Source organism: Zonotrichia leucophrys, chromosome 1 (assembly GCF_028769735.1).
Source record: "Zonotrichia leucophrys gambelii isolate GWCS_2022_RI chromosome 1, RI_Zleu_2.0, whole genome shotgun sequence".
NCBI classification, from domain to species: Eukaryota; Metazoa; Chordata; class Aves; order Passeriformes; family Passerellidae; genus Zonotrichia; species Zonotrichia leucophrys.
The window spans coordinates 35,722,563-35,745,648 of NC_088169.1; the positions used below are offsets into that span (position 1 = coordinate 35,722,563).

The following is a 23,086-nucleotide window of genomic DNA, read 5'->3' on the forward strand; positions in this document are numbered from 1 at the left end:
AGTGGGTCTCAGATTATAACTATTACTCACACAATAGGAAAAACAGCCTTATTACTAAATGATTTTGATTTTTTACAGATAAGTTTGCTTTATGTGTGAAACAACAAAGCCTGGATTTTTTTAAAATCAAGTCCACACATAGAAGACCTGGTAACAACAAATCAGGAACCCCATTTTCACAAAATATCAGTGAAAACTTCAGATCATGAGATTATCATATATCATTATATATAATAAAATTGAAAAAAATTACCAGATATCTATAAATTTGGAAAATGTATTAGCCACAAAGTGGCTAGTGCCAGCTAACTGTGCTCCTGCCTCAAGGACTGAACCAAGTGGAAAACACAAGCTGTGGTACAAAGTCTAGTTATCTCATGTCTGTTCAACAGGAAGTTGCTTTTACTTCATCTGAAGAAGGTAGCTTAGATGAAGAGTAATTTTGGCTACAGGAAGCTACAGGAAGCTACAGGAAGCTACCGTTCTGATACGGTAATATCCGAGAGATAACTAGGTTTTCTCTGTTAGCTCTGCAGCTCTTAAGCAGGAGGTATGTTTTGGTATGATGTGATTAAAGAAGTGTGCAGTAGTCTAAGGAGTCAGGTTCTTTTTGGCAAGGCACCAACTTCTTAGGCAATTCTTAACAACCACCATAAACACTCTGTTAAAGGATATCCTTTGAGCAACACTAATAATTTCCTGTATATAAGCACATAGCATTAATGGCAAGATACACACTGATGGATTACACAATGCATATATTCAATCTTACCTTCTAGGCTTGGAGTCTGGCAAAAATGGGAGCTGCTAACCACTACATAATGTTGACTTCAATACTACTCCTGCAAAACTCAGATATTTAATGAAAAAGCTTATCCTTAAATTAAAACACAGCATAATTTTAAGTGTTTTTATTAGTACAGTTAAACTCTTTTCTGCCTTAATCTAGGCACTGTCAAAAAAGAAAAAAATAAACATTCATCAATTTATGAACTGGTGACAATGATTTGACATTCCACCTTTCCAGCTGGCAAGATCCTACAAATGTTAAATAACAGATATGGACCTCTCTGAGGAAAGTATAGGTCTGTGACTATGAATCCAAGTCAGCTACCTTCTAAATCACACTGTGTCACTATATTGTTTATTATCCAGTCAATAAACAGTGCATACCTGGGAACTGAAGAACCACATTTGGTGGCAGTGTATTTTTGATACACGCCCCTCAACACAGCTCAGCACAAGTGTCAAGTACAAAACTCAAAACTATTTTCTTCTGACTAAAGTAAAAGCAAGCCTGCCATGGGCAGCATTATTAGGTGTCCTGGTGTGTTTTGCGATGGGTGACTTTTCCTGAGGAAAAACAATGAACGGGAGTGCCTGGTTTAAGAAAGGGCAGCGGTACTTGAGCACCTGAGCATTCATCTCTGCTATTAAAACCTGAGACCAGAATTAAGCCCCGTAGCCTCCTTTCGGAGCTCCCTTCGGTTCGCAGGCAGGCTGCAAGGACAGCGGTCCGGGCTGAGCAGCACGGCAAAATTCCACTCCTTTATCTCTGCCGGCAGTGAAAACCCGAAGTTCCACTCCTTTATCTCAGCCGGCAGTGAAAACCCGGTTCCCGCCCCAGCCAGCGGCTCCCGGAGCTATCGCCCTCCCAGCTGGAAGGAGGGCCCTGGGGCGCGGCGGCCCGAGCGCGCTGGGGCGGTGGCCCGGCCCCGGGGCGGTGCCGCCCTCGCCGCCACTGGAGCGGCTGAGGCGGTGCGAGGAGCGGCGGGGTGGGCAGCGCCTGGTGTGCGTCTGTCTGTCTGTCTGCGAGTTTGTGAGGCGGGCAGCCATGTGGCGCTGGAGGCTCCTTCTCTTGCCGGTGCTTCTCGCCGTCTTGGTCTCCGTCAGAGGTGAGGAGGGGTGGGAGGTGCGGAGGGCCCTGCCGCGGCTCCGGGAGGCAGCGCTGCCCTGCCCTGAGCCCCTGGGGCGGGCGCGGAGCGCTGCCGCTCGCAGCAGTGCGGCTCGGCCAGGCAGTCCCGGGAGCGAGCCGGGCGGGTCCCTGGCTGGCCGTGACACATAGACTGGGGAAACAGCGCTCTCCCCCTCCAGGCTTTTATTTTTCCTTCTTTTTTTCCCATTTTACTGGCTGGAAAAGTATTCCTGAGCTTTCTGCCCGCCTTCCGCACTGGAAACTGACTAGTTTATCATGAATACATGGTCCTCGCCCCACAAGGGCCCTTGGGTGCAGGGTGGTCCTGAAGGGGGGTTCGGCTCCTGGGGAGCTCGGCCGGAGCGCAGCTTCCATTTTAGGAGAGAAAGCGGAGTCACGGCAGTCCCAGGGCATCGGATGGTTACTCACCAGAAAGTCTGCCGTCACACGACCGCCTTTAAAAAATAATTATGGCAAAACGGCACGGTGAAACACACTGGTATGTTTTCTGAGAAGCTTCTCGTTGCTTCAGTATGTATCAGGGAGAATTTTCCTGAACCCTGATCAAAAAAGTCTGTATGTAATAGCACGTTGGTATTTGGTAAAAAGAAACATTTGGGGGTGGAGAAAGTAGTAAAGTCCCCAGCAGGAAGGCGTTTTTTCCAGGCAGAGGACTGCTGAACTGGAATATGCAGTCCAAACTGTCATTTCCCATTCATATGACTTGTTTTTAAGACATTTCTTTCATCTTTTTACTATGTCAATAAGCCTACTTGTTGCTATACCTGGGTTGTTGGTTTTTTTTTCAGGTACTTCATAAAAGCAACACCTCAAATCTTAAATATCTACCTCTTCATTGTGAAAGAGGAGAAATGCATGCTCTTAATGTTGATTGGAAGCCGTAGGTAGAGCACACGTGATGCCAGATAAGCAGTTTGACAGCAAGGCTGCCTGAATTCAGTTCTGCTGGGGCCCTATTGTGGTCTTGATTTGCAGGTTGAAAAAGCTGAACTCTTGGAAAAAACAGTACAATTTTATAGAAGCCAGCTTTAAAACTGACAGATGACTCAGGCTGCTTACATTTATTATCTTACTACTTGTGTGGAAAATTTCCTCCTCTACTTCTGCAAGCAGTTCCTCATGGTTGTAAACAGCAAGATCTTTGCTGTGATGCTCTTAACACGTGGAAGTACTTGAGGCCACTAAGAAACAGTGTCTTCCTATACTTTTTGCCAAGAAGTGTGGAGATGAAAAGAGATGTCAGGATTGTGTTTTACTGGAGGCAAGGTGCACAACAACTGCCTCTAAGGTTTTTGTTTTGAATTCTGAGGAAAATTATACTACCACTAAAAGCAATCACAAAAGATTGCTTTTAGAAAGCTAATTAATTTATATGAGTGCTGGTTAATGCCAATAATGCAAACTGAGTAGGTAGGTTATAATTAGTTTGGACACTTTTTCTTTAAACAAAATGTGTAAGAATTTGAGAACTGCAGAGAATGTCAGCCTGGAGAGGGTGGGGCTCTCCAGGGGAATTTCAGATTTGTGCTCATGCTGTCTTAAATGACAAAAGCAAAACCTGAATTACATGCATTTGAAAAACTTAATTTCACTGTTGGTGGACTGTCTGTAGTCTGAATTTACAGAACTACTATAGAAAGTTAAGGCTCTTGCTTTATCAGCAGTTCAGCTGTTTTGAAACTGTGTGGAGTTGACTATTTTCACTGGGGGACTGCCTGCTTTCCTGATTCAAGCAGAAGAATCTGTGCTCTGGACTGATAGCTTCTTACAGGATCATTCATTGTAGGCATAGCAAAGTTGTTAATGTTAAATCAATGTTCAACATATCAACAAGGGTTTGAATGTATTATTAAGCAAGGTTTTACTGTGTTATTTGAGCTTGCTTAGAGAAAGAGCTCTCAGTTTTAACCTTAAAGCTGCGATTTAAGTTTTGTCTCATCTGCCAAGTATGAACTCTGCCAGTCTGGCAGAACTGGAATTTAGATACCGTTGGGGCTGTATCCATAGGAAGGTAAAATGTGAGTTTTTGTATCACGTTTCTATAGGCAGTCTGACAACTTGCCCCTCCTGAGGAGCGGGATCTCTGTTTCTCTTCCTTTTTTTTTTTTTTTGGTTTGGTGCCCATCGAGGCGTGCACTGAGATGATTCAGCAGATGACTAATGTGCACTGAGTTAGCTCTGCGGAGTGTTTGATGGGTGTTCCTGCCGGCGCAAGGGAGTGGCAGGGCCGTGCACGGGAGAGTGGAAATGAGCAGGGGACAGGGAAGAAAGGGCAAGAGGTTTCGTGCTGTGGCTGGCTGCGAGGTGTGAGACCAACTCAGCCACCTTATGCCTGCAAAATCATCAGGTTAGATCTGTATCTAATTTGAGGCATGTGGTTTTCAAAATACAATGCAAAAAAAAAAAGGATTAGGCAGCATGACTTCTGTACAATGTGTATGAAGACCACAGCAGATGAAGAGTCAAACAAAAAAAAAGCCTTGCATGATACTCTACACGTGAACTTCATGATCTTAGAGGTCCAAACCAAGCTCAGTGATTCTCTGATTCTCTGATGAGCAGCAAGAAACCGCTATATTCAGACACAAGGCTCAAAAAAAGTCTCCCTTATCTACTGCAGAAAGATCAAAGCATGAAAAGCTGTCTGCTTACTGTGGGCCTGGAGTTTGGACTGGGATATATGGTTTATGTATCTGTTGCAAGTACTGGGGAGACCTTGTTGATTGAAACTCAACTGCCAAAAGGAGGTGAGCAAAATACAGGCTGTAAAATGAGGTACCCATGTTGTAAGATCAGTAGCCTGGGGTGAAGTGTGGGTGGAGATCCCTTCTTTCTAAGACCTCTGTCATTACAGGGCCTTGAATAAGGGAAGGAAGCACTTGAGCTCCTGAATTCTTGCTGAGGCAGTTCAGTGTTGAGAGAGATGACTAGTTGGGTGGAAGATGGTGAAATGATCCTGCCTATAATCCAGTAGATGGAGCTTTCAGCTGGGACAGGGAGGTGCTGTAGGGACTCCTGGAGACTGAGCTCTGTTTTCTGGGCTCTGGAGTTGTTTGCCTTTTAAATCTGATTTTAAAAACCTCAACAAAACCGATAATAAGCCAACAAGCCACCCCGTAGTTTTCATTGGAAACATTTCAGTAGCAGTGCTAGAATGCATACATGGCAGCATCAAACATGAAAAACAAAGTGCGTGTTTCTCCATCTTTCTGTTTTCTCTAATGTGAAACAGCTAATAATTTTTTCATGTGGTGTTATATAAAATGGCCACTGCACTGTTATATCAAAGTGATGTCACTGCAACAATCCATAAGCTTTCCTTAAGCCATAACTGTTAGTTACCGTCATTTAACTTGGCAAGAGCTCAGTGTGACTCAGCCTACTGCCATCTAGCCAAGACCAATTTCAATATTTTCCTGACGTTACTCTGGTTCATATGATTGGTTCGTCTGTGCTTGAGACTCTTGCCTACTTTAACTCTTGCTGTCTTGAATTTTCCACTGAAATGACTTTGTTTTTCATCAGGTGTCAGCTGTGTCAGAAAATGCAATGATAGTAGTATTCATTGGTTAAGATCATTTTGACAGGAGCTTTCCACTTTCTTCTAGCCTTCTGCAAACTGCTTTTGACACAGGAACCTGCTCTTTGGAGTCTAGTAAAAATGTTTTGAGAGAATATTATGAGCAAAACAGTCTCAACTCATAGGACTTAACTTACTGTCAGTTAATGCAAACTTCTAATCATGGGTTTGAGAATTAAGAGAAAAAAGTTGATCCGTCAAACCCTAAAGGTTTTAATTTTAAACCCAAACAGCCCTATCTACTCTATATCAGCTTCCCTGGTTTTCAGTGCAGGTTGTGCGCAGCCCATCTTCTGCTCCTTTGCTGGGGTAACGTGCAGAGCAAGGAGGTTGTAATGGGCTTAGTGGTGTCTTTCTGCTTCTCCTTCATGCTTCATGCTGATCTTCTTTTGCACCCCTTTGCTTTTTAGTGTTCCAGCCACTATGAGGGTCACTTATGGTCCCTCAGGGCTGTCGCTGTTCCATTGTGGGTGGTCCTGGTGTGAGTGGCCACACTCCCTCAGGGGTGCCTTTGCCATAGTACCTCCAGGAGGTCTCCTGTTGGCATGGACCCTCTACTATCCAGAGCACATTTACAGCCACTCGTTCCCTCTCCAGTCTCCCTCTGTGAGTCTTTCAAACCATGTCTTCCCGTGTCTCCTGTCCCTGCTGGCTGATTCTGTGTGTGCTCCAGCAGGAATACTCTGTGCTTCTGAGACCAATGAAGGCTTGGTGTTGTTGGAGTTAAGGATCTTTTCTATTGCTTCTTTCTCTCATGGAATTTTGTCCCATCTGTCACTTAGAAACCATGACTAATACTTAGGAGATAGGAAAAAAGTTTCCACAGGAAGGGTGTAGCTGGCCACTCTCTTAGCTGGGGGATTTCTCTTGGGGGGGCAGAGATACCACAAAACTGGGCTGGGGAAAAATGGGGCTAGGGCAGCTCCTAGCTTTCTTGCTCTCTTGACTTTGGAGGAGGATGGTTGAGCTGCTGCTTGGTGGGGGAATTCGCTGCCAGAGCCCAGCCCTGCTCTATTTTCTCCTGCCATTGCTCATGAGAGCAGCCATTGAACTGGGACCTTACTGGCACCCTGCCTCACTGGAATGGACCCTTGCCATCTGCTTGGGTGCCTCAGGGGAAAAAACCGATGGCCCAGCCGTGTCCTCTTTCCTGGAGGGTGTGTCTGCCTGCCTGCATGCAGCAGCTGCTGAGGAGGAGCCCGGCATCTGCCCAGCCCTGCTGCTTTCTGCTGCTGCCCCGGGCTTTTTCACTGCACTCTAACCCACGCCCCTGCTGCTGGGACACCCCATGGCCCTTGCACCAGCTGTGGAGTTTCTGCTACCTCTCCTGCTCCCCGGGCTGAGCCCACCTTGGTGTCCCAGCCACCTCTCAAAGGTTCCTGCTGCAGCCCATTTTTGCCAACCCCTCCATCCACCATTACTGAGGGTGACATGGCTGAGCTTTCACACATCGCCCCCTGCAGGCGCGGGGAGATCATGGCACTGCCCTGCCCGGCCCGGAGCCAGCAGCGCCCCCGCTGGTTGCGACCAGAACTGCAGCGAAGGGGAAAGTGCCTGTGGCCAAGATCCCGGGATTGGATTCCTCCTGGTGCTGTCTGCTGTGGCTGCCGCTGTGCTTGTGTCCTTGTCTTCTTATCCACACACATACAGTAAAGAACTGTTATTCCTTTTCCCATATCTTCGCCTGAAATCCCTGCAATTTCCAAGATGTAATAATTCAGCGGGAAGGGGGTCATGGTCTCTTTTCCAAGGGAGTTTCCTCCTTTTCAGACCAAGACAGGTGGCATAGCAGTGTCAGTGACACTGTGACATTTAACTATAAGTGACACTGGGCAGTTCATGGCCTCTTCCCAGACAGGCTGCTGAAGCCCTGCCAAGTTCATGTCCTGTACCTTCACTGAACAATGGAATAGAATCGTAGGATGGTTTGGGTTGGAAGAAACCTTAAAGATGATTTGGTTCAAATCACCTGGACACTTTTCATGAGACCAGGTTGCTCAAAGCCCCATGCAACCTGAACGTTTCCAGGAATGGATCATCCATGCAGCACATTCTTGAGCAGCCTGTACCCAGGAATTGTTTGGACATAAATCTTCCGATACCTACATCTTCTGTCTCCAAAACACATGGTATGCTTTTGAAGTAAATTAAGACTATTTATGGTACGTAACAACACATATCTAATTTCCTTATCATTTTTCCAAAGGCCTCTTAATAGGTAATTCCTGGTCCTCAAGTGATAAGGACTTCTTCCTTTGGGATTTCAATTGCTGCAGGAGGATAAGTTGTGTTCTAATTCTGGCACCCCAGGGGCTGGCTGGTACTTTTTCACCCAGTTGAAATTGGGATAAATGGCTGTCTGTGAGACTGCTATGATGTATTCCTACATTTGTGTTAACTGGCTCCCCCCTGCTTCAAAGAGTTGAGGTTTGCTCTTCCTGGAGTGCAGTTTGACTGAGACATTGTAGAGTTCTACCTTTCTAGATGCCAGGGGATTAGAAGGAATATGATACACCATCTCTGCTCCATGATCTTCCCCTCATTCTTCAATAGCTGTGGTTTTGATTACTGTTAAGCCTAGCCAAGGCTGCATTCCATCATGCCAACATACACATGTGTTCGTTGTATCTAGGGTGCCACCTGCATTATCTTGCCATGTAGAAAATCTTCTGTCAACTCCTGTCTGACTTTGCTGCTGCATGGATTGGTGTTGTGAACATAAAGGGGGCTGCTCTACTTGCCAGGCTTCTTCAAACTTCCCTTTCTCCCATCACATTTACTGTTTCAACAACTTTCCATGCATGTCCTGTTATTCCACTGATTTCACACCGCCTGATGCTTGCACTGTGGCTTCTGAGACTAGTCTAAGCTGTGTTTTTTCCCTCAGTACATAAGCAGAAATTTCATGGACCTACCTGGCTAAAAATAGCTTTCTTTTGTGCCCACACCATAATCCTGTACTGGCAAGTCTGGTTAACTGATCAGCCTGGTTACTATGTTTCTTAAACTGCCTCTGAATTTCAGATGTTCTTATTTACAACATATATTCAAGTTATTTCTCTGATTAGCTGTTGTATTACTTTGCATTCTTGTGATGTTGGAAATGGTTTTCCTCATTGCTGATGATTAACATGACTCCAGTCTTTGAGCTGTTTCTGGACTGCATTAGTGATCACTCAGGAGGCTGTGTATCTGTATTCTCAGGGCCACTGGGGCTCCCAAGTGTGTTCTAAGGCTAACAGGGGCCATTACTTCTGCAAATTCATGGCAGCCTCTTCAGCAAATAACTTGTCATATTTTACAGCCTTCATGTTCATTTGCTGGCCTCAGATTAATCAGTTCAGGCTGGGGAAAGGCAAAGATTACATGGTGCCCATTCCTTAGTACTGTTTTGAAGGTTTTTCCTTCAATCAATATAGCATCAACACCATGGAAAAATTCTCCAGAGATGTTGAACCTTTGTGGATGGTGCCATGGAAGATGGTAAGGTTGCATTCCTACCCCTTGTAACAGCCAGTTACAGATATATTGCACACCATTCCAGGTGAAGGCAGACCCAAAGCTAGTGTTTGGAAGGTTGCTTGGTATCATACAAGGTAGTTTTAGTTTGTTTTTCATTTTAAAAGAATAATTTCTCTATATGTTTATAAATTCTAGTCTGGGCAAGATTTCCCAGCTTGCTGCCGAAAATTGGTTGCTCCTTCCACAGGTACAGTTTTCACCTGTTGAAAATAAATGCAGTGATAGTCATCACAAATTCCTTTTAAACTGGTTTAGCCTCTGCATTTGATGTTACAGTGAAGCCCAGAATAATAAGATCCAGAAGATATTTTTACAAAGAATTCCAGAAAGTCATAAGGCAAAATCCTGTGAAAGTACAAGAACTTACATCCTTGTGGTGTAAAGCCTATTTACAATAGTGTTTCTAAATCCTAAATGGGTTTTTAAAATGTAGAACAGTGCCTTTAAAATATATAGTTGACGTACCAAATGCAGGAGTAATTCAAACATGTTTTGGGAAAAAGATTATTTTAACAGGAAGCATTTACATTTTAAGTCAGCTCTGATCACACAGCATCACTGGTTGTGTAACAAATGCATTTGTTTTACTCCATGCACATTTCAGTCACTTGTGAAGTGTCCACATGCTATAAACATCTAAAATTGGCATCCTTAACAGTACTTGTAAAAGAAAAGGAAGGCCTCTTGACTGGAGCAATGGTTAGTTAAATGCAGATGTTAATTCTGCTCTACTTTTCTCATAGCTTGCATCCTGTAAAACTCCATTGGATTTCTTCTTCCTTCCAAATTTTTCAAAAGAAATCGTATCCATTTCACTCTGAGCCCAAGAGTTTTAATCATGGTAAAATCAAACTTTTTTTTAGGGTAACAGTCATTCTTTCATTGTTTAAAAGTTAAACTCAGTGTACAAGTTAATCTTTCAATGAAATATAAGTTCTTTTTAATTAAACACCCACCAATTTAATTGGTAAAAATCTGATTTTAATTATCAAACTGTCTTTGTATGCTTTTTTGCTTAACCACAGAAAAATATTTCTTGTGTATTTTCTGTGTGTGAAGAAATCTGACATTCTGAGGCTAGCATAAAGTGAAAATTTTTGAAACTCCGCTATTTCCAGGAAAGCAAATTAAAGTGATATTGGTAGGATTACTGTTTTTATGAGTGATGCAAAAATATTACACTCTAAACCTTCTCTTTCTGGAAAAAGTGCAGTTAGAGTGTTTAGACGTATGTTTTACCACTAATTTTTTTGTTCCCTGTGATTTGGAAGAGAAGAGAAGAGTAAACTATGTGAAGATGAAAGGAACTTGAGTGATAGTAGCAGTGGTAGAAGTGAGATGTGAATAAGTGAGGCTGTTGTGATGGGTAGTGTACAGTGTTTATTAGAGCTGATGCTACTGTTGGACAAACCAGGCAGCTCTAGAGTCACACAAGTCCTTATTAAATTTAGAAATGAGATTTTGGGATACGCTTTGGGGGAGGGGCTTGGGGAATTCTTTGCAGAAAGTTTTTAGATAAGTCTGTCTTTTTCTGCATTTTATATAATTATCTTTCAATCTACGGATTCTTCCCTCACCTTCAGCTACCCATACCTGTCTGTGTTTTTTCAACACCAGAAATGCCTTCCTGCCTACTCTGTGGTTCTCAGTCCACCCTGGATGCCAGGCCTCTTGCAATTGGATCCCAAATTCAGTGGTTACTTCACCATCTATTCCCTGCTCTCTCCCTCCCCAAATGTTGCAAATGGTTATTGAGACATCTCTTCTTCACCTCAGAGCTGTCCGTGCTTGTCTTAGCCAACAAGTTTGCAATCTGATGTACAATATTCTTCTCCACTGTTCTCACAAAAACTTTCAGTTTTCCTTTTTTCTAATTTGGCCTTCTGTGAAGGTCTTTGTATACTAAGCAGAGATGTGGACCTTTTCCCCCCAAACTTCAGGCAAGACTTGTGATTCTGAAGCTTGTGGCTGTAGTGAGCTGACAACGCCTCTGCATCCAGATTTCTCCTCTCTCTCCCTTCCCTGTCACTGTTGCTTCTATCCTATGGCTCCACTGCAGTTCTATATCCTGGCACAGCTCCTTCAGCTTGCAGTTCTTACCTGTCCTGCATCCATTCTTATTGCTTTCCTTTGATGTTCTATTAAATTAATACATTTTTAAAAAATAAGTAAATTTATAGTGCAAATTTAAGTCTGGCATGTGAAATAGCAGGCTGCATGTAATTAACATTGGAGCATAAAATCTAATTTGATTTTAGGAGGTGATACAGAATCAAAGTGAAGATGATGCAAATAATTCTTAGAGTGGACATGGAGAATTCTTGTTAAAGGTTTTGTCTAAATATAGCAGTAGTACTTTCACAAGATGCAGTTGAACTGGAAATGCTTACAGTTCCACTGTGAATGCATTCCAGCTGTTTTTCTGGGCTCATGAACACACTGAAACTACTAAGAATATAATAAGCCTTGGTACAAAAGGGAAAACTTGCCTTTTCCCTCAAGTACTAAAGGATAGGAAGTGGAAAGGAAAACTTCTCCACCTTATTTTAAATGAGAAACAAAACTTACACCATGTTTCTGGCTTGCCATGTATTTGTGCCGACTCCTGTGATTCAAATCATTGCAAACACTGTACTGAGTCTGGTTTCCTCAACCCACACCTTCCCCACAGGAAACCCTCATCATAAAACCCAAAGTCTTTCTCTTTCTATTAGCACAGGAGGTTGTAGCTCATTTCAAGTATGCAGATTAAAAAGCCTGAAGAGTCTTTTTAGCCATGACTGAACAAGCCACAGTTAAAATGAAGAGCCTGGAAAACCAAAGTCAGATTTACTGTTCAGTTAATGTTTCTGGTTAGATTACAGATTTTGTTTGGACTTTACTATTAGCACACAAACTGTATTGAATTGTTAAGAATTGTGGTCAGGAAGGTAAAAGAAACAAGCTGTGAAATTGTCATTTTACAAGTATCAGCAGACATAGAAATTCTGCTTACTGTGAATCTTCATTTCAGTGTGCTGCTATAAAAATAACAGTGTTGATCTGGCTCTGTAAGCATTGCAAATGTATATTTCAAATACATTTTATTTTAAAGAAGGAATTTGCAAATAAAAATCCAAGTTCCATTAATTTGTTCAACAGAAATTATAATTTAACTTATAAATTAAGTCCAACAGTTGAGGTTTTGGGACCAGTGCCTATACCAATTATTACCCAGTGTCTGCCAGATCACAAATTTTGGTTCTTGCTACTTCATCATTTCTTATGCCAGAACTTCACTATACTTCATCTAATGCAGATTGCCCCAATCTTTTGCTCCCTGAACCTTGCTGCTAGACTTTCTTTTTTTCCTCTGAGCCCCCCACCACACTGGGATTCCTCTTTCTTCCATTCCTTCCTGCCCCAATCCGAGAGGCCACCACAGATGCAGAGTATGAGGATGCAGACCAAACAAACTGCTGATTGATTGCAAACAAATTCCTGACTGTGAAACCTTGTTGTGGAGTGAAACCTTTAATCTATCATCTTACACACTTTATTGCTGTATGAAGTGTTTTACTGATTTGGGATGAGCAGAAGAAGCACACAGCCCTTGAAGTCATGCCCCAGACATCACACAGTTGCCCCGAAGACACTTCTCCCTTTCTCTGCCCTTGACTGGGCAGGGTACTGAGCTCTAGAAATGCATGAAGAGGTTTGGCTGCTTGTGATGTGGCTGCTGTTTTGGGGTACACACTTCAGGCCCAGAGGTTGCCTGGATGTCAGTCAGAAAGGTTCTTCTCAAGAACTGCTGAAGCTATTGCTAGATCTAAGTGCAGAAAACCTCGAGGAGTAACAAGAGTCTTCAACACTGGAAGAGGGAGAGATGCTGCCAGGCTTTGACCTTTGGAGGATATTATGAAAATTTGCAAGGATTGCAGTCCTCAATCCTTGAGGATTGAGATGCAAAATGCAGAATTACAAGAGTAAATATTTGTGTGCATGAGGTATCCCAGCCAAATTGGGCCATCCTGAATGTGGTTTTACACAGGGTTCTTGTAGCTTTCAAATGTTGAATATAACACAATTTGACTAGTCACTGACATCCAAAGTCCTGAATACTAATAATGGTAAAACTTTGGAAAGCACCTGTGTTTCTTACTGCTTTTCAACTAATCCAGGCATTCTTGGAATCAGATTCACTTTAATTATTTGTGATGCCAGCCAATACTGGGAAGATTTCTTAAAGGTGTTAGAGGGGTTAGGATGCTGATATTATGTTGGTTGCCCAGGCAAATATTTTATTACCTCTGAGCTTCTAAGAAATAAATTCAGTATTTAGAGGGCCAAGCTGTCCTTTGGTTTCTTTTACTGTAGCATGATCAGTACCAAAGTGCCCTGTAAAATTCCACTACCACATTACATTGCAATGTAAAATGTGAACTAATATACATTAACAAAGTTAATATATTTTTGTGCTACAAAAACTGATTGATATAATAGTGAGGGAAAGAATCTTACATTACGAGTAAATGTGAGCCTTGTGGTCAGAATGCACCTGGTTATGGAAATTCAGGGTATGTGAGTAGTAGCTGCAAGGCTTGTCAGCTTTGTGAAAGCTTAAAATCCTGTCTGTTGAACAGCTTCAACTTTGAAGCTGTAGACTGTGAGCAACATGTAATTAAAGAATTTTGGTGTCTTAGGCTTATAAAAAATGAACTACTGACATTTCTTATGCCAAGACAGAACTTCAGAAGTGTCTGAATGCAAAGCAGCTGCACAGTCCTTATTGATCTTGGTGAGATTTGGGAACAGGTTTCTTAAGACTGCTGCTGAGCTCTTGATCCAACCCCATGATCACAGAGGCAGTGGTGGAGATCAGAGAGGTCTTGGCCCATTGTGAGCCTCCCTCGGAAGAGGAACAGTGATTACACTGAGACCTGGGAAGAGGGGCACAGGGGCTCCTTGCCTGCTCCACTGAAGGACAGGGCTGGCTTTGCTCTGTTGGTGCAAGAGAAGGCAGTGGCAGCAGTGGCTCTGGGGCTGACTTTGATGACATCAAGGAACTTCATGCGTAATGCACAGAGCGGCCTCAGCATGGTTTAGGGTTGCTGTGAGGAAGCTGCCATGAACTGCTGCACACAGATGCTGACAAGCCCATGTTTCTGTCTGCCAGTTGTGTGTTGCTTTAGTCCGTGAACTGACACAAAAGGTAACTTGGTAATAATTGAAATGCTCACTAATTTTAGTAATGCATTTATGTTTGGTAAGGGCAGGTACATAGGTGAAATAGCATTAAGCATAGTATATGATACTTGCAGTCTTCGACTGCGGTCAGGCCCTCCTGAAATTACCGGTAAGAAGAATGGAACAAAAAATTGAAGTAAATACATCCAATGACTTTTGATTGCTTGCCATGTGGATTCAATACCTTTGCTACATTTTGCAAAACACTTTTCCTCTCCTTCTACTTCACATCCCAGTGTTCCCAGAACTTGTCATTTCTTGGTGAAAGTTTCATGCTTCCATCACCCAAATGTTCTTTTAGCAGCTCTTGTTAGTGTAGGTTGGGTTTCTGCTTACAAACTTCAGGAAACAGAGCAATGTATTTCAGTTTTCATTTATAAAAAGAATTGCAGACAGAGTGATTTACTTTATTTTTAGTTCTGTGACTTTGCAGCACAAGGAGTATAGTCCAGTGGCTAGGACTGGCCCATGTCACAGAACCATAGGCTGCTGAAGCTGGTGCCCTTTCAGTCCCACCCTCTGCTTCAGAAGCATCAGCCTCTGCAGGTTGCCCAGGACTGTGGTCAGCTGGGTTTTACTTATTTTGAGTGTGTGGTGGTGGTGCTTCTCTGCTTTCTGCAGTGGAATGTGAATATGACCAATCTAATACTGTAGCAGAAGTATCTGAGAGCAGTGACAGGTCTTTGCAAAGGTCTTGGCACTCTTATTTGCTTACTTGGATCTCTTGGATACCGTGTAGTTCATCAGCTGTTCAAAGCCTGTGTTTGCACTGTTTCTTTTACCTCCTGTTTCCCCCCCAGCTAACGCAAACTGTGTTGGTTACTAGCAATGGCCTGGTGAAGATCTGTGGGGGAAATTCAGGACTCCTGGACAAGTAACCAGTATGATTAAGCAGAAGCTGTCTATTGTTTACATTATGCATTTATTTATAAATTCTAACTCTACTCCCCATGCTGATCATGCATTTCTTATTGGTGTCTTTGCTTGTCCATGCATTTTGCATGCACTTCTCAGAATATGTGATTGGTTACTGTCCAGGTGACTCACAGCTCTCTGGTATCTCCTTCTTGTGGTCTTGGAATTCTGTTTCTTAGCTTTTTTCTTATTTTAACACAGTTTATGTCTTAGAAACCTTGATGGATTCCAGAGAGCCCTGAGAAGATTCTGATAAGAACAGTTACAAGTGAAATGGCTGGTGCACACTAGTCTGAGTGGTTCAGGTACTTTGCTACAGATCTGTCTCTTGAGATCCAGGTATTTGAGATACAGAGGTGAAAGGAAAATCGTGTAGACACTTCTAAAGTATTCTTGAATCTACTCATGGTCCTAGGAGCTAGAAATACCTGCTATATTGTTCTTCATATGCAATACAATATCTGCTTTATTTGTAAGTATTCTTGTTTAGACTAAGAAAATGCTCAGAAGCCCAACTGCTCTGGGTGTTCCTTAATCTGTAGGGAGTGCAGCAAATTCTTGCTGGCTTTTCCTTCTTGGACCCTGATAGTACCTTTTGTTCTTTAGCTTTATCTCTTGTTTTATAATTTCTTTTTTCCTGGAACCAGCTGAATCATACTGAGCTTTTCTCCTTTTAGACTAAGTCAGTGAACTTCTACTTTAGTTGGACCCACCCATACCAAAAGTGGAGTGAGTACATTTATAAAAGCATCTGCTTTAAAGACATAGGAAGGTTTGTCATGAACAGTGGAGAAATACCTCTGTTTGCTGGGAAAGCTCACTTCCAGCACATTAGAGGGCAGATTTTTATTGTAATGAGTTCCATAACCTAAGTTTTGACATTTTTTGCTACCTTTTCTCAAAAAAAAAAGAAAAGCCTGATATGCTTGCTGCATGCTTGGAAAGCAGAATTTTGGTTTCAGAATAGTAATTCCAGTCAGTAAAGCATGATTATATTTTTCTTTTATTGACTTTCAATTTTATTTATTCCTCTGTCAGAGCATTTTTTTATGTGGGCTTGGCAGTGAGCAATCTCATCCTAAATTATTTCTCTGTGAAGTTCATTTGCAAAATCCCTTAAAATAGCAATGTCACTGAGCATACCCATTTTACAAAGGTTTCCTCCTCTTGAGGGAAACCACTGCAGCTGAAGCCATTCTGAGTTCCTGGTCTGAGTTTTATGCTGGCAGTGGGAACTCTTCATGGAACTCTTCTTTTCTGCTCCAGGTAAAATTTCAGCTGCACCAGCTTTCTGTAAAGTAGAGTGAATGTGCTTGTTTTTCCATCTGCCTGGAAAGAAACAGGGTTCTTGAAATATACACAAACGAGTGTGATGTTCATTGTGTTAGTGCTTTACCTTTGACTTTGAGACAGATGGTGTTATCAATTCCTGATGGTCCCTCCTCTGGGTGCTGCTCTGGTGGAGTGTTTTGGGGAGTGTATGTTTTCAAAAAATTCCTCTGCCTGTCCTCTTGGAGTTACACTACCAAATTATGATCAGGTCCTTCCAGCTTTATGGGGCTGAAGCAGTATATTTAGATGTCTTTTTCTTGAATGGCTGATAGCTACTTTCAGGCCTTTTTCCATACTTCAGTGAAAGTAGGGATGGTGAAAAATCAGAAACACCCCAAACATTTGCTTTAGATATCCACTTATCTTACAAGGCTCTGCTGTTGATCACACCACCACATTTGTGATGTGAAATCAGTTTGTGTCATCTATGTCTTGAGTTGGTGTGTTTGCAGTTGGCTGGGTAAGCAGCAGTAACTCTAGCACCTGATTTAATACAACAAGAGACAGTGTTCTTTTCCTAATGACTGAAAGTAGAATCTAATCTCCCTGTAGTGGAAACCCCATGGTGGTGCCAGCTGCATTTTGCAGTGTTTTAGGAAGTTGAAAAAGTGCTCAAGGTCATACATGCTAATATCTTAACCACCTCCATACTGCTAATCCTAGTTAGGCGGAAAGGTAAGTCATACAAACCCATAAAAACTAATTTTTAATGCCAAGGTATTAACTTCATTACATAACTTCCATAATGGCCTTTGTGCTCTGAAGCTTTTCTTCACACTTGAATCTTGTATGCTTTCATGCATTGGAGCTGTCCCCCAGCTTATTTTGTGGTTCAGTGGAAAGAAGGGTGGGAAAGAATATGCTGTGGGTGGCACTAAGGAAACATGCAGTAGCAGTGGCAAGAGTAAAGTGCATTATTGGCTGCAGGAATGCATGTTCCAACCCTTCAGGTCATTTCTATAGAGCCAATTTTTAGTGTGGTTCCCTTTTTTTTTCTGAAAAGACACATGGATAGTGACCTGGAGAAATAGAGAAGAATGTCTGTCTTCAACCCTGACTCAGAATATTCTTCTAGATTGACTCAGGAAGCAGAAAGCATACTTCAAGATTGATCACAGACATGTTTTTTATTAAATGTTGGGTTTGAGTAAGAAAAAGCAGCGTCCTTACTGTTTCTTTTATCGTCCACAGGCCAAGGTGACTTTTCCTTAGAAGATGCAATTTTTGGAGGTAAAAAAGTTTCTTTCACCTGTTGGTTTCTTAATATTACTGCATGACCAAGCATGACAACTTTGCCCCATATGGTTTGTTTAAACCTCAGTGGAACAATTCAGCCATGTGTTTGTCAAGGTGTTGACCACACAGAACTCAAATTTGTCTTTTGAAGACTTAAAGATTTCTCTTTGAGGTGAAATTGTCTTGCTGTGTAATTTTATCTTGTGCATTTTGATGTATAGGCATGTACTTAGATTTGTCCTTCATGTAGCTTCTGAACTGTGTGTTAAATAGTATTTATTTTTTCCCTAACCATACCTGACAGAAAGTACAAAGAAGCCTCTTGTAACTCAGAAGACACCATCATCAAATAAAGGTGAGATCTAATTGGCTTGTAATGTCTTTTACTGTAAAATCAAGTGTAGTATATGTTCCAGTTTGAGATCCTGAATTTTTCAATTTAGTGGCACGCAGGGTTGTGATATTTCTATAAAAGAAAGCAGTCCCCTAACAGCAAAAGGATTTCTTCATTTTGGAATCTGCTCTCAGAAATATGTTTTGTGATTTCACAAAAAAAACCCTGTGAAAATTACTTCTGTGGGCTTTCAATCTACATGTTTGGAGCTTGCTCATCTTGAGCTGGCCCTTGGCAGGTCCCATCATCTCCAAAAGCAGCAAGTTGCTTGGCAGGTAATGCTGGTAACTTTGTAGGGCTTTTCTGTGAGTCACTGATGAATGAGCACATCTTTCATTTGTGGAGAAAACGTGAGGTCCATTTTGTTTATAAAGTAGTCTAAGAGTACATGTTTTATATTACATTTAAAACTTCCCTTCTTTCTTTGTAGATGATTTTGACTTGTCTGATGCTTTTGATTTTGGTGAGTATTTTGTTTTCCTGGATACTGCTCAAATGTGCCTGGTGCAATGTCTATCTATCCTTTATGACCTAAGTATAATAAGGCACTGAGTTTATTAGGGTAGCAGACTGTTGATAAGAGTAACTGCAGCTTAGTTTTGTTTGTTAATCTTAAGGTTCTGGATCACCAAAACTGTAGGAATTTCAATAATTTCTTAGCCAGCTTCTACTTGTTTCATTGCTGTTTTTTCACTAGATGGCACTGACTCCATGAACTATTACTTATGGAAGTAAATGTTAATTCCAAAGTAATCTCTCCCATTTCAGGAAGTATTTTTAGTAGCCCAAGGAACATTAATCTATTATAAATAATTTAAAGGAAAACACTTTTTCTAATGTGAAGGTTGTGACAGAATTGTACAGAGATAATTTCTAAGATCTCTTATTTCTTATTTTGTGGCAAGCCAAATGAAATGCCATTGTGGGGACCTATATTCCCTGTTCTTTGTCTATTTTACAAGTGAGATACTAGACTTTATTTTTGATTAAAACCTGGTAATTTTAAAAAAGAAAACAGCCAAGTAACCTGTACCTGCTAGAATAATTAAAAGAAACTCAGCCTTTGAAATCAGATGTGCAAACTAAAATGCTGCATAAGACTTACTGAGTTTTTCTGTGTATGTTCCATCCTAGCAAGGATCTGACATGCTGCTTAATGTAGGAAGAAAACCCTTATTGGCATTAAAACACAGTATTTAGCTAAAATAGCCAAAGTAATACAGCATTAGCTAATGAAAAGAAAATTACATGGGGAAGTTTTGATACAATATTTTAGGTCAGATCATCTTTCAAGGTCACTCCATGCTCTGCTTTTGGTTTCTTCACACTAGTAATTTTGCTCAATTTATTCTAACTCTTATTTGTCTACAGGTGATCCCAAGCCACAACCTCCTGCAAATCCTAGAGAGACTGGTAAGACTGATCTAACAGGAATTTCTGAACAGTAAAAGAGTATTTGTTAATCTCTCCTAGTCCCTTTGAACATAACTGTGTTATAGTCTGGTTTTGTTCTTTTAACATTTTCTTTTTTTTTTCTCCTAAATCTCTCTTCTGTTTTAAGATAACCCCAAGAAAGATCAACCTAAAGAATCTGGTAAGGCTTCTAGCACAAACTCTTGGTTTTACTGTCGCAGTTACACTTCCAGTAATTGATCCTTGTTAATTAGCTGCTATGAATGTCAGGTGTGGCATACATCAAACACTGAAGATTGAGAAAAAGTTGTCTTGCAAATAAGCTTTGCACCAGTCTTGAAATTCCAAAACAAACCTGTTGAGTCACTTTCACTTAAAAACAGGATGATGTGGGGAAGAGGCAGGATAGGAGTGTGTGTGTGTGTGCGCTTGGGGCAATGCTGTACTTGGCTGCCTGTGGTTAAGCATTCATGTATTGCATTGAGTTCTTTCTTCTCTACAAACTGAATCCCTTCTAGTCATGCTCAAAATTAAGTAGCAGCTGCCTGTGATCTTTATTCTTAAAGGATCTAAATTAAAGGGAAAGCTCTAAGTTAAAGGGTTGCCTTTTTTTTTGTTTGTTTTGTTTTATTTAAAGACCCCATTAAGAAATACAACTCTTTGTGTTTGAAAGACAGGCTTTAAATACATGTCCTTTCCTGCATGTTCTGCTTTAGAGGTCCTCCCTATCTTTGCCTAACCCAGAAAAAAAAAAAAAAAACCAGATGCAGAAGGATGCAGGTGTGATGATGCCATTATTCACACACATGGTGGTAAAGAGCCCTGGAATGCAAGCCTCAGTTCTTGTTCTTTCACCTGATGTGCAGTAGATAACTTGGATTTGATTCTTGCATGCCTCAGTACAGTGCTTTTGGCACCCAACTAGTTTTAGTTTTTCTGCCTGAAAAAACTGATTTGCACTGTGTAAACTAAATATTCATTTGGCAGCATTGGGAAGGAGGAGAAGGTGCCATGAGGGAGACAGGAAGGCTCCATGAGGTAGGGTTCATAGGGAAATGAAGAGGGACTACTCCAATGTCCTGCAGTAAATCAGAGAAGGGAATTACACTTGGACTGTTTGAGACTTAGAGACTCAGCTCTGAAGAATCATTCACAGTTGCAACCTTGAAAGTTAATGGCCTTTTTCTGTCCACATTGTTTCTTTGCTTTCACAGGACAGTGAGATTTGGGCTTTTAGAGTTAAGCACCTTATGAGGCTCCATGCCTGCTTAACCTGATTGGTGCAGTACTACCTGCTCTTGGACAATGACTTCTCTCAGTTGTTCAGGAAGTCCAGAGAGAGGAGTGCTGCTGTCAGACTCTGTAGTGCTGGGCTGAAGGGACTTGACATAGTGAGGTCTTTTTAAAAGGTTAAATGCTCTGACTCTAGTGCTGAGCCTAAAGCCACCACAATTTCAGTTGAATGGTCTTGAGAAAATTTCCATGTTATTATATGCCTTGATGTATCTTATTCACTGAACTTAAAACATGGTAATGTTATCTGCATTATTTTATAGACAAATTTGATGATTTAGATCTATTGGATGGCGGTTTACCAAGAGAAGGAGGAAGTGATGGCAGTGGCAGCAATGGTAAGATAGCAGGTTGTGCTTCCTGTTGTTTCTGTGCCTACCTGAGCTTTTGACTAAAGCCTGCTCACAAGCTGGTTAGACAATTAGAGACCTGGTTAGAGCTGGTTAGCTCTAATTTGTAATGCATTTGGTTCTGGTATCTGAAACTGAAGAGCATATTTTTGAGTTCAAAAGTAATGTGTTCTGTCTGTGCCAGAAAAAAAAGCCCCAAATACTTCAGGGGTAAAACTTATCTAGAGCAAACATTTTCAGTGATTTTTTACTGTTATGCTAAGAAATACGGCTTCTAAAACTGAAATGTGAATGCACTGCTTACTTCAAAATTGACCATTAATGTAGTTTTTAAGGTCATCCAAATGCTATTTTTGATCTTTTATGACATACTCTTAGTTTCTTTTAGTTATTGTAGGTAGGAAGCCTAGGAATGGGCCAGAAGAGGGTCCACCTTATGTTCTCAAAGATTTCCTTTGTCCCACAGGATGGACTGACATTTGCACTTCCAAGTGATGCTTAGCCTTCACTTCTTTGCTGTGGTGGTAGTGAGGCAGGTGAGAAAGTGAGAAGTTGTAGATGCTCCATCCCTGGAAGTGTTCAAGACTAGACTGGATGGAGCTCTGAGCAGCCTGGTTTAGTGGAAGGTGTCCCTGCCCATGGCAGAGGAGTTGAAGCTTGGTGATCACTAAGGTCCCTTCACCACCACATGATTCTATACTCTGAACAGTATAAAACCATTTCATAGCTTGCCACACTTTTTTTGGTCATTTGCTATGCCTAAAATTACTGCTTTACTGCAATTTTAGTATTTCCAAGTCAGAATTGGTTTTAAGTATCTTGATGGGGGTTTGGGATATGCTAGTGGTTACTCGACTTCTCTGACAGCTATCCTAGGTGGAGACTACTGATGCCACTGTTTCGGGTAGCTTCCTACTTCCAAGGTGCCTTTGGGGCAGTACTTGAAAATTGGAAGGGGCAAGAAACATCTGTGGAGACTTGTGTGGTGGTTTCATCTGCACAGGTTCCTGCCTCAGTGGTACAAGTTGCACAGTGACAAATTTAGAGTTAGCATTTATAGAACTTCTGGCTTGCTTGTGAAGAGAATTGCAAAGGTTGATGAGGCTGGGATTTTAGGAAAAGATGGTTCTGTGGAAATACAGCTGAATGTTGCTCTGAAATTATATGAGTTCTCTGTGGTGGTGCACAGGCTTATTAAACTAGATTTCACAAATGTTATTAGCTCATTTTGTAGAAGTGCTGAGCACTCAGGGCTGGAGTTGGCACTGCTCTGAGCCATGCTTTGAAAACAGAAAGTTTCAGTGCCAGTTTAACACTGTATGGATATAATAGATGGCTTGTATTTTTGGATAATTAATTGACAAAATGTTTGTCAATTATGATATAAGTGTTTTTTAGACATATAAAATGTAAACTCTCCATTTATTTTTACAGAACGGAAGGGTCCAACTCCAAATAGTGACCAAGAAAGCGAAGGTAAATGCATGAGTGTGTGTGTATGATGTGTTTAGATGTATGAAGCTTGTTTTCTTGGGGTTTCTGATTGCTAATCTTCTGCTAGAATGGTCAATGCTGGGAGTGGGTTACAATTAAAAAGCTTTTGTGCAATCTGTAATTCTTTTAAGCTCTGCTTCCATAGTCCTTTAACATTTCTATGTTACAAAGGATTCCCAAGTGTTAAGGTCTCCAAGATGCTGGTGCAGTGACTGCATGCATACAGAGTAGATGCGGAAATGAAAGGGTTGCTTTTTTAATTAGTGGAACTTAAAACAGGCATGCTTAAGTTCTTTAACAATAGGCATTGCTAAGAAATCAATGGTTATAAAATGAGAGGATTCACTTTTCATTGTGCACAGAGTTGATTATTACAATTTTATGTAATTTCAGTT

General features: G+C 41.4%; 1 protein-coding gene across 1 annotated transcript in view; it reads left to right on the top strand.

Moving 5' to 3' along the window:
* The first annotated feature begins 429 nt into the window (after positions 1 to 429).
* The window catches only part of CD99 (CD99 molecule (Xg blood group)), a 28,749-nt gene continuing 6,092 nt past the window's right edge, over positions 430 to 23,086 (top strand). Inside the window, exons 1-9 of the mRNA XM_064735209.1 lie at positions 430 to 492; positions 1,598 to 1,895; positions 17,703 to 17,741; positions 18,052 to 18,102; positions 18,572 to 18,604; positions 19,513 to 19,554; positions 19,703 to 19,735; positions 21,111 to 21,185; positions 22,632 to 22,673. Of these exons, the coding sequence (XP_064591279.1) occupies positions 430 to 492; positions 1,598 to 1,895; positions 17,703 to 17,741; positions 18,052 to 18,102; positions 18,572 to 18,604; positions 19,513 to 19,554; positions 19,703 to 19,735; positions 21,111 to 21,185; positions 22,632 to 22,673 (676 nt within the window). The remainder of the gene's footprint in view (positions 493 to 1,597; positions 1,896 to 17,702; positions 17,742 to 18,051; positions 18,103 to 18,571; positions 18,605 to 19,512; positions 19,555 to 19,702; positions 19,736 to 21,110; positions 21,186 to 22,631; positions 22,674 to 23,086) is intronic.